Source organism: Coregonus lavaretus, assembly GCF_964263955.1.
Source record: "Coregonus lavaretus genome assembly, chromosome: 36".
NCBI lineage: Eukaryota > Metazoa > Chordata > Actinopteri > Salmoniformes > Salmonidae > Coregonus > Coregonus lavaretus.
The window spans coordinates 3,249,086-3,260,163 of NC_140023.1; the positions used below are offsets into that span (position 1 = coordinate 3,249,086).

At 45.6% G+C, this 11,078-nt stretch overlaps 1 protein-coding gene across 1 annotated transcript in view; it reads right to left on the minus strand.

Moving 5' to 3' along the window:
- LOC311110507 (small ribosomal subunit protein uS5m-like) overlaps positions 1 to 7,231 on the minus strand; it is a gene marked incomplete at both ends in the record, with an annotated part of 45,905 nt that extends 38,674 nt beyond the window's left edge. The window contains 1 exon segment of the mRNA XM_084153027.1: positions 7,183 to 7,231. Coding sequence (XP_084009153.1) covers positions 7,183 to 7,231 — 49 coding nt within the window.
- Between the last annotated feature and the right edge of the window lie 3,847 nt (positions 7,232 to 11,078).

Consider the following 11,078-nt stretch of genomic DNA (forward strand, 5'->3'; position numbering starts at 1 on the left):
CACTTAAGTTAACATAGAATCTAGTGACAATTCTGATATTTGACATCTTGTGGAAAAGTGTACCTTTTCCTATAAAAAAAATGAAAGTAGTCTGTCTAAATCAATTCAACAAGATCATAGTTGCTATGGTGACCAATGAGTTGTTGTTGTGTTGTATGGCATTGAAGCTCGTTTGAAGGTTTGTTAACACAGTGTCCAATGAAGGGCCAGACGTATACAAAATGGTGTCGTCTGCGTAGAGGTGGATCTGAGAGTCACCAGCAGCAAGAGCAACATCATTGATATACACGGAGAAAAGAGTCGGCCAAAGAATTGAACCCTGTGGCACCCCCATAGAGACTGCCATAGGTCCAGACAACAGGCCCTCCGATTTGACACATTGAACTCTATCTGAGAAGTAGTTAGTGAACCAGGCGAGGCAGTCATTTGAGAAACCAAGGCTATTTAGTCTGCCAATAAGAATGCGGTGGTTGACAGAGTCGAAAGCCTTGGCCAGGTCGATGAAGACGGCTGCACAGTACTGTCTATTATCGATCGCGGTTTTAATATCATTTAGGACCTTGAACGTGACTGAGGTGCACCCATGACCAGCTCGGAAAACGGATTGCATAGCGGAGAAGGTACGTTGGGATTCAAAATGGTCGGTGATCCAAATACTTTCGAAAGGCAGGGCAGGATGGATATAGGACTGTAACAGTTTGGATCTAGAGTGTCACCCCCTTTGAAGAGGGGGATGACCGCGGCAGCTTTCCAATCTCTGGGGATCTCAGACATTACGAAAGAGAGGTTGAACAGGCTAGTAATAGGGGTTGCGACAATTTCGGCGGCTATTTTTTTTAGAAAGAAAGGGTCCAGATTGTCTAGCCCAGATGATTTGTAGGGGTCCAGATTTTGCAGCTCTTTCAGAACATCAGCGGTCTGAATTTGTGTGAAGTAGAAGCAGGGGGGGGGGGGCATGGGCAAGTTGCAGCGGAGGGTGCAGAGCTGGTGGCCGGGGTAGTGGTAGCCAGGTGGAAAGCATGGCCAGCCGTAGCAAAATGCTTGTTGAAATTCTCGATTATTGTAGATTTATCGGTGGTGATAGTGTTTCCTTGCCTCAGTGCAGTGGGCAGCTGGGAGGAGGTGCTCTTATTCTCCATGGACTTTACAGTGTCCCAAAACCTTTTGGAGTTGTGTATATTGGTTCCTAACTTCCCTGAAAAGTTGCATATCGCGGGGGCTATTCGATGCTAATGCAGTACGCCACAGGATGTTTTTGTGCTGGTGAAGGGCAGTCAAGTCTGAGGAGAACCAGGGGCTATATCTGTTCTTAGTTCTGGATTTTTTGAACGGGGCATGCTCATTTAAGATTGAGAGGAAAGCACTTCTAAAGAACAACCAGGCATCCTCTACTGACGGAATGAGATCGATATCCATCCAGGATACCTGGGCCAGGTCAATTAGGAAGGCCTGCTCGCTAAAGTGTTTTAGGGAGCGTTTGACAGTGATGAGGGGTGGTCGTTTGACCGCGGACCCGTTACAGACGCAGGCAATTAGGCAGTGATCGCTGAGATCCTGGTTGAAGACAGCGGAGGTGTATTTAGAGGGTAAATTAGTCAGGATGATATCTATGAGGGTGCCCATGTTTACGGATTTAGGGTTGTACTTGGTAGGTTCCTTGATCATTTGTGTGAGATTGAGGGCATCTAGTTTGGATTGTAGGATGGCCGGGGTTTTAAGCATATCCCAGTTTAGGTCACCAAGCAGTACAAACTCTGAGGATAGATGGGGGGGCAATCAATTCACATATGGTGTCCAGGGCACAGCTGGGGGCTGAGGGGGGTCTGTAGCAAGTGGCAATAGTGAGAGACTTATTTCTGGAAAGGTGGATTTTTAGAAGTAGGAGCTCAAACTGTTTGGGCACAGACCTGGATAGTATGATAGAGCTCTGCAGGCTATCTCTACAGTAGATTGCAACTCCACCCCCTTTGGCAGTTCTATCTAGACGGAAAATGTTGTAGTTGGGGATGGACATTTCTGAATTTTTGGTGGCCTTCCTAAGCCAGGATTCAGACACTGCTAGAACATCAGGGTTGGCGGAGTGTGCTAACGCAGTGAATAACTCAAACTTAGGAAGGAGGTTTCTGATGTTAACGTGCAGAAAAAAAAAAAAACGCAACTGATGCAACTGATCCCACCTTGTTTCTTTTGGTTTTGGGTGTCAATGACTTTTGAGCACTTTGTATACCGCCGAACTAGCTCTAGTCCACGCAAGCGTCTGGTCCTTAGATACGCATGGACCAAGGAGAGTCTTGTGGTCGCATTGAGATACCACTATAATTATTAAGTATTCTAATTCCTCATTCTATGGGTGGTCATTTATTTAGAATTTTGGAGACACGACACCCTGTGCATACAAAGAAAGGTCATCCAGCACTCAACGTCTTTACTTTGGTAAGTTAAAGATTTTGATTGTATGACTTAATTTTCCATTTTTACCGCTATTTTTTTTTTAGGAGCTAAACAAAATGGGGGGTGGGGGGGGCCTCTAACCTGACGATTCACACTAAATTCTTCCCACTGCTCTGTCGTTCGCTACAAACTTTAGTCTGAGACTGCCATCATTGAAGTCGTCTCGTCTGTGGTGACGCGGGGCATGAGGTGCGTTGTATAAAACAAAGCCATCAGCGATTGGATCGTCTCTAACCAATCAGAGTATCAAAACTAATGACGAATTTTCAAACCGCTGCTTAACCACAGATTAGATTATCCATTATATTGGCCAGACACTGTAGTAGCCGCTCTAACAATGAAAATAATGTCTTCCAAAATGGAAAGCAGTCGGGAGGAGGCAAGATCAGGTGGGACCATTTTAGCAGATTTGAGAGGGCAGATACGTGTGTATGGTTCGCAATTGTTCCCACTAGTCAAAATTGTCTTCCAAAATGGAAAGCAGTCGGGAGGAGGCAAGATCAGGTGGGACCATTTTAGCAGATTTGAGAGGGCAGATACGTGTGTATGGTTCGCAATTGTTCCCACTAGTCAAAATTGGATATATCTTGAAAATTCATGAAAACAAAAATGTGCCTTTTGGTCTTAATTGAAGGTTAAAGTTAGGCATAAGGTTAGCAGTGTGGTTAAGGTTAGTTTAAAATCACAAGAGAAATTGTAGAAATAGGCAGGGTTTATGACTGTGGCTGTGGTAACTAGTGACGACCAGACAACTCTGATATGAAGCGTTTTTTCTCAAAGTTGCCAGGATGTCATGTGTCCTACTTATATCAGTACACTCATAACAACCTACTCATTCAGAATCTTCTATTCAATCGAATAAGCCACACGTAGCAAATAAACCATTACATTTTTTGTTAACCAAATTCGACTCTCTCACATAGAAAAACGCCTTGCTTGGTAAGAGAAAAAAAACTACTTGCTGGAGAAGACAGATTTTGGGCCCAGTTAGCCCTCTCTCTTTGCCTCTTCCTCTCTGGCTTTACCCATGTGTGTTCTGGCTCTGGCCCAACCTATCGGTTTCTGGACCAATCAGACAGCCCCGAATGTGTTCATGTTTGGTGAAGGTTTGGGAAGGTACTCAGATCAAAAAGACAGTACAGCATGAAAGGGATATTATTATTTTTTTCCAACTTCATATTCATCATCTCCTGCACTACCCCAACAGCAACATATGAAAATTGCGTGTTTCTATGTTTTTTAGTAAAAAAGATAGAGGAAGATAATTGTTTCCAATGACATCATCGATGTGCATCATGTGATTTTAACCAATTATGAGGAGGCATTGCCTACTAATTGTCTACTAATTGTCTACTAAGAGGTTGATGATGTCATTGGAAACGCTTATCTTCCTCTATCTTTTTTTACTACAAAACATAGAAAGGCGCCATTTTCACATATGTTGATGTTGGGATGGTGCTGGACATGATGAATAGGAATTTCAGAATGTTTGAAATTTCCCTTGAAGATAGGCTAAAACTGCTTCTCCAATAGAAATCCCTGATTACACTTGTAGGCGATGTCATGGCGACGTTGGCTGGCAAAGCCTCTCGGTTTAGAAACTCTGTGCTCAGATCCAGACCATTGAGCAAAAGAAACTAACATGCTGACAAAACTGCCTCATGTTGATTTTGTCTATCCCCACCAGACACGTTCATGACACGCAGGTTAAAATATCAAAACCAACTGTGGAACAACTATATTAATTTGGGGACAGGTCGAAACACACATGAAACATTCATGGACATTTACCTAGCTTGCTGTTGCTAGCTAATCTGTCTTGGGAGATAAACATTGGGTTACTTAACCTGAAATGCATATGGTCCTTTTTTTAGCTGGATCTTTGTAGAATTTTGACCCATACAAAATCATGTGTTCTCTACTCCGACAATTAATCCACAGATAAAAATGGGAAACCTTGTTAGTTTTTCACTGAACAAAAATAAAAGTGTAAAGTGTTGGTTCCATGTTTCATGAGCTGAAATAAAAGACCTCAGAAATGTTCCATACGCACAGAAAGCAATTTTATTTTGTTTACATCCCTGTTATTGAGCATTTCTCATTTGTCAAGATAATCCATCCACCAGACAAGTGTGACATATCAAGAAGCTGATTAAACAGCATGATCATTACACAGGTGCACCTTGTGCTGGGGGACAATAAGAAGCCACTCTAAAATGTGCAGTTTTGTCACACAACACAATGCCACAGATGTCTCAAGTTTTGAGGGAACGTGCAACTGGCATGCTGACTGCAGGAATGTCCACCTGAGCTGTTGCCAGAAAATGGAATGTTCATTTTTCTACCATAAGACGCCTCCAACGTCGTTTTAGAGAATTTGGTAGTATGTCCAACCGGCCTCACAAACACAGACCATGTGTATGGCGTCGTGTGGGCAAGCGGTTTGCTGATGTCAACATTGTGAACAGAGTGCCCCATGGTGGCAGTGGGGTTATGGTATGGGCAGGCAAAAGCTACGGACAACGAACACAATTGTATTTTATCGATGGCAATTTGAATGCACAGAGATACCATGACGAGATCCAGAGGCCCATTGTCGTGCCATTCATCTGCTGCCATCACCTCATGTTTTAGCATGATAATGCACGGCCCATGTAGCAAGGATCTGTACACAATCCCTGGATGCTGAAAATGTCCCAGTTCTTCCATGGACTGCATATTCACCAGACATGTCACCCATTGAGCATGTTTGGGATGCTCTGGATCAATGTGTACGACAGCGTGTTCCAGCTCCCGCCAATATGCAGCAACTTCGCATAGCCATTGAAGAGGAGTGGCACAACATTCCGCAGGCCACAAACAGCCTGGTCAACTCTATGCAAAGGAGATGTGTCGCGCTGCATGAGGCAAATGGTGGTCACACCAGATACTGACTGGTTCTGATCCCCGCCCCTATCTTTGTTTAAAGATATCTGTGACCAACAGATGCATATCTGTATTCCCAGTCATGTGAAATCCATAGATTGGGGCCTAATGAATTTATTTCAATTGACTGATTTTCTTATATGAACAGGCAAAGAGTCAATACAGGACTAAGATTGAATCATACTACACCGGCTCTGACGCTCGTCGGATGTGGCAGGGCTTGAAAACTATTACAGACTACAAAGGGAAGCACAGCCGCGAGCTGCCCAGTGACACAAGACTTCCAGACGAGCTAAACCACTTCTATGCTCACTTCGAGGCAAGCAACACTGAAGCATGCATGAGAGCACCAGCTGTTCCGGATGACTATGTGATCACGCTCTCCGTAGCCGATGTGAGTAAGACTTTTAAGCAGGTCAACATTCACAAGGCCGCAGGGCCAGACGGATTACCAGGACGTGTACTCCAACTGGCAAGTGTCTTCACTGACATTTTCAACATGTCCCTGACTGAGTCTGTAATACCAACATGTTTCAAGCAGACCACCATAGTCCCCGTGCCCAAGGACTCTAAGATAACCTGCCTAAATGACTACCGACCCATAGCACTGAAGTCTGTAGCCATGAAGTGCTTTGAAAGCTGGTCATGGCTCACATCAACACCATTATCCCAGAAACCCTGGATCCACTCCAATTTGCAATCCGCCCCAACAGATCCACAGATGATGCAATCTCTATTGCACTCCACACTGCCCTTTCCCACCTGGACAAGAGGAACACCTACGTGAGAATGCTATTAATTGACTACAGCTCAGCATTCAACACCATAGTGCCCTCAAAGCTCATCACTAAGTTAAGGATCCTGGGACTAAACACCTCCCTCTGCAACTGGATCCTGGACTTCCTGATGGGCCGCCCCCAGGTGGTAAGGGTAGGTAACAACACATCTGCCACACTGATCCTCAACACGGGGGCCCCTCAGGGGTGCGTGCTCAGGACTGAGCACGCCCCCATTCTCATCGACGGGGCTGTAGTGGAACAGGTTGAGAGCTTCAAGTTCCTTGGTGTCCACTTCACCAACAAACTATCATGGTCCAAACACACCAAGACAGTCGTGAAGAGGGCACGACAAAGCCTATTCCCCCTCAAGAGACTGAAAAGATTTGGCATGGGTCCTCAGATCCTCAAAAAATTATACAGCTGCACCATCGAGAGCATCCTGACTGGTTGCATCACCGCCTGGTATGGCAACTGCTTGGCCTCCAACCGCAAGGCACTACAGAGGGTAGTGTGTACAGCCCAGTACATCACTGGGGCCAAGCTTCCTGCCATCCAGGACCTCTATACCAGGCGTTGTCAGAGGAAGGCCCTCAAAATTGTCAAAGACTCCAGCCACCCTAGTCATAGACTGTTCTCTCTGCTACCGCACGGCAAGCGGTACCGGAGTGCCAAGTCTAGGTCCAAAAGACTTCTCAACAGCTTCTACCCCCAAGCCATAAGACTCCTGAGCAGCTAATCATGGCTACCCACCCCATCTTTTTACGCTGCTGCTACTCTGTTAATGATTTATGCATAATCACTTTAACTCTACCCACATGTACATATTACTTCAACTACCTCAACTAGCCGGTGCCCCCGCACATTGACTCTGCACCGGTACCCCCCTGTATATATAGCCTCCCTACTGCAGCCTTTGTCCTTCAAAACATACATTATTCCAATAGACTACACGGTTCAGTATGCAACCCGATTACATTACTAGGGTTAAGAAATCTGTGTGACACAGACATTTGTGAAATATAGTCACCTCCCAGTGTAATCCGGAGGGCACAGCACATCCGTATGGACGCCGCCATCTTGAAAATTTGAAAGGTCCTGAACAGCATAACATGTAGACTGAGATGCGCCGGTTCAGAAATATGATTTTGTTTAATTGGGAAAATTGATAACGTTACATTATGGATAACGTACAGGTAAATATGATTTATATGAAAGCTATATGCGATGTAATGTAAGCTATAGCTATAATGAAGTAAAGTGTTTAGATTTTACCCATGTAGGCTTCATCTGACCTGGACCACAGATCCTGGTATTAGGCTATATGGGTGACTGGTTAAGAGTTATTGGGTGGCGTGGCATATAACCCTATAATTATTCTGTGTGAAATAGCTGTACAAATGCATTTTCTGTCTGTTAAATTAAATTAGCTCGTTTTCTGACTGCTGTTTCTGTGGAACAGATTCAACTAAAAGAGCAAGGCTCCTGCTGTGCTTATTCAAATCAAATCAAATGTATTGGTCACATACACATGGTTAGCAGATGTTATTGCAAGTGTAGCGAAATGCTTGTGCTTCTAGTTCCGACAGTGCAGCAATATCTAGCAAGTAATATCTAACAGTTCCACAACAAATACCTAATACACACAAATCTAAGGAAAGGAATGGAATAAGAATATATAAATATTTGGATGAGCAATGTCATTATCAGAGTGGCATAGGCTAAGATGCAATACATAGTATGTACATAAATGTAAATAGTATAGAATACAGTATATACATATGAGATGGGTAATGCAAGCTATGTAAACATTATTAAGATAGTATAGAATACAGTATATACATATGAGATGGCTAATGCAAGATATGTAAACATTATTAAAGTGGCATTATTAAAGTGACTAGTAATTTTCAAGTCTGTATGTAGGCAGCAGCCTCTCTGCCTCTCTGTGCTAGTCATGGCTGTTTAACAGTCTGATGGCCTTGAGATAGAAGCTGTTTTTCAGTCTATCGGCCCCAGCTTTGATGCACCTGTACTGACCTCGCCTTCTGGATGATAGTGGGGTGAAAAGGCAGTGGCTCGGGTGGTAGTTGTCTTTGATTATCTTTTTGGCCTTCCTGTGACATTGGGTTCTGTAGGTGTCCTGGAGGGCAGGTAGTTTGCCCCCGGTGATGCGTTGTGCAGACCGCACCACCCTCTGGAGAGCCCTGCCGTTGTGGGCGGTGCAGTTGCCGTACCAGGCGGTGATACAGCCCGACAGGATGCTCTCAATTGTACATCTGTAAACGTTTGTGAGGGTTTTAGGTGACAAGCCACATTTCTTCAGCCTCCTGAGGTTGAAGAGACGCTGTTGCGCCTTCTTGTTGCGCCTTCTTCACCACACTGTCTGTGTGGGTGGACCATTTCAGTTTGTCAGTGATGTGTACACCGATGAACTTGTAATTGCCACTGTGTGTTCTATTACAAAACGTTTCAGCATTTCATGAGACTTCTCACATCTGTAGAAGGCAAGGAACTGTAAAAAAAATATTCTCAAAACCAGAATATCCTGTTACAGCTCATGTCTCTCTTATCGGTGATAGCCGCCATGTATGCTGCAGCTTTGGAAATTACTCCCAGCAGCAGTCCACTGAGCATGGAAAAGTGACCGTATGTATGTGCATTTTCTTGGTAGCGTTTTGACAATTTATCTACCTACCTTGTCTGCTGTTTGACAAAGACAGAAGCAGCGAATGAGAGAGAGAAAGCTCAGGAAATGAACCTTTGGATGTGAATACAACTCAACACAGCTCCATCAGCAGGATAAACTGCTGTTCAACAGGATAAACCTCACAGCATCCCCAGACCCAGGCTTCTACAATTTTACATCTAGAAAATATTTAAAAGATTCTGGAAGGTCCCTCTCCCACTGTCAGTGCAACGAGCAGAGTTCAGGGTTCGAATAGGGCAATTAGGGTGTACATGTGACTAACATCTTTCCGGTTCTACTATTATTCGCTCTCCCTGGGGTTTGATTACAAATGACTCTGAGGCCTTTCTGCATAATTTACAGCCCTTTTCTAAGTGTAAATGTGAGTGTTTACTCGTCTGGGCTGACAGTGTCAGACCTAAGTGTAGCTGCAGCACTAGAATGGAGCAGTGTAGGAGGCAGGAGAGCTATGTCTTATCATAACGATTCAGGTGTTGCATAACCATAGTGCATTAAGAATCTAAAGGAACAAATAGCTGTATGTTTCTCAATCCATGCTGTATTCAGGTGACATAATGGATAACTTTCCTCTGCCAATTATACTGACTCACTCCACAGAGTATCTTGATGTTAATCAAGTGTGACATATCGCTACTTTGATTACTTTGCAGCAAATTAACCATGTCCATTCAAATATGTTCTGGAACATTGGCAATATCACATTGTAACGACACATCACTGTAAAGACATTGTAATGCATTGTAATTGCATGCTATAAAGTGTAATTGTGGCAGCATTATATTGCTTTTCTGTGTTGAAATCAAAGGAGTGACAATGAAGGTGATGGTATCAAGTTATTTTGAATGGGAGGGGTAACTGCTGTGCTCTAGCGTGATAATGTTATCAAGAGAAGTTACACACTCAGAGGGCTCCTTCACAAAAATACTGACTGAGGTGAGGCAAAACAAGTTTTGAAACATTACATTAGCACACACACACACACACAGTATATCCATACACACAGAGTCCCCATCTCTCCTATCCAGATCTAGTCCGGAGTCTACTGGCCAGGCCGGGCTATTCCTGAAGGGGTGGATGGGGAGCAAGCCTCCAGCCCTCACACTGATTGATGTCAGCCTGTAATCTCCAAAGCCACCTGGAGAAGTCTGATTTAGTGAGGCCAGTCTGGGCACAACCTGACGGGGATCGATGCATCCCTGTTGGCACCATGCAGCCCTTGACCAATCCACTGACTCTGGCAGCTACTGAGGAAAGAGAGGGAAGGAGGGGAGGAAGAGAGAGAAAGAGAGAGGGGGGAGGAGGGAGAAAAGAGAGACAGGGAGGAGGAGAGGGGGGAGGGAGAGAGGGAGGAGGGAGAAAAGAGAGAGGGGGGAGGAGGGAGAAAAGAGAGAGAGGGGGGGAGGAGGGAGAAAAGGGAGAGGGGGAGGAGGGAGAAAAGAGAGAGGGAGAGGAGGGAGAAAAGAGAGAGGGAGAGGAGGGAGAAAAGAGAGAGGGAGAGGAGGGAGAAAAGAGAGAGGGGGAGGAGGGAAGAAAGAGAGAGAGAGTGGGAGGAGGGAGGGAAGAGAGGGGGAGGAGGGATAAAAGAAAGAGGGGGAAGACGGAGAAAAGAGAGGGGGGAGGAGGGAGAAAATAGAGCGGGGGAGGGGGAGAAGAGGGGGAGGAGGGAGAAAAGAGAGAGGGGAGGAGGGAGAAAAGGGAGAGGGGAGGAGGGAGAAAGGAGTGAGGGGAGGAGGGAGAAAAGAGAGAGGGGGAGAAGAGAGAGAGGGGGGAGGAGGGATAAAAGAGAGAGGGGGAGGAGGGAGAAAAGAGAGAGGGGGGAGAAGAGAGAAAGGAGGGAGAGAGAGAGGGGGGAGGAGGGATAAAAGAGAGAGAGGGGGGAGGAGGGATAAAAGAGAGAGGGGGAGGGAGAAAAGAGAGAGAGGGGGGAGGAGGGAGAAAAGAGAGAGAGGGGGGAGGAGGGAGGAAAGAAAGAGGGGGGAGGAGGGAGAAAAGAAAGAGGGGGGAGGAGGGAGAAAAGAAAGAGGGGGAGAAGAGAGAGAGGGGGGAGGAGGGAGAGAGGGGAGGCAGGAGAAAAGAGAGAAAGAGAGGGGGGAGGAGGGAGTGAGAGGGGGGAGAAGGGAGAAAGGGGGGAGGAGGGAGAGAGAGAGAGAGAGGGGGGGGGGAAGGCCCCAGGGTCCCAGGGTCCCAGGGTCCCAGCCTTTTGCTGCCCCTTAACA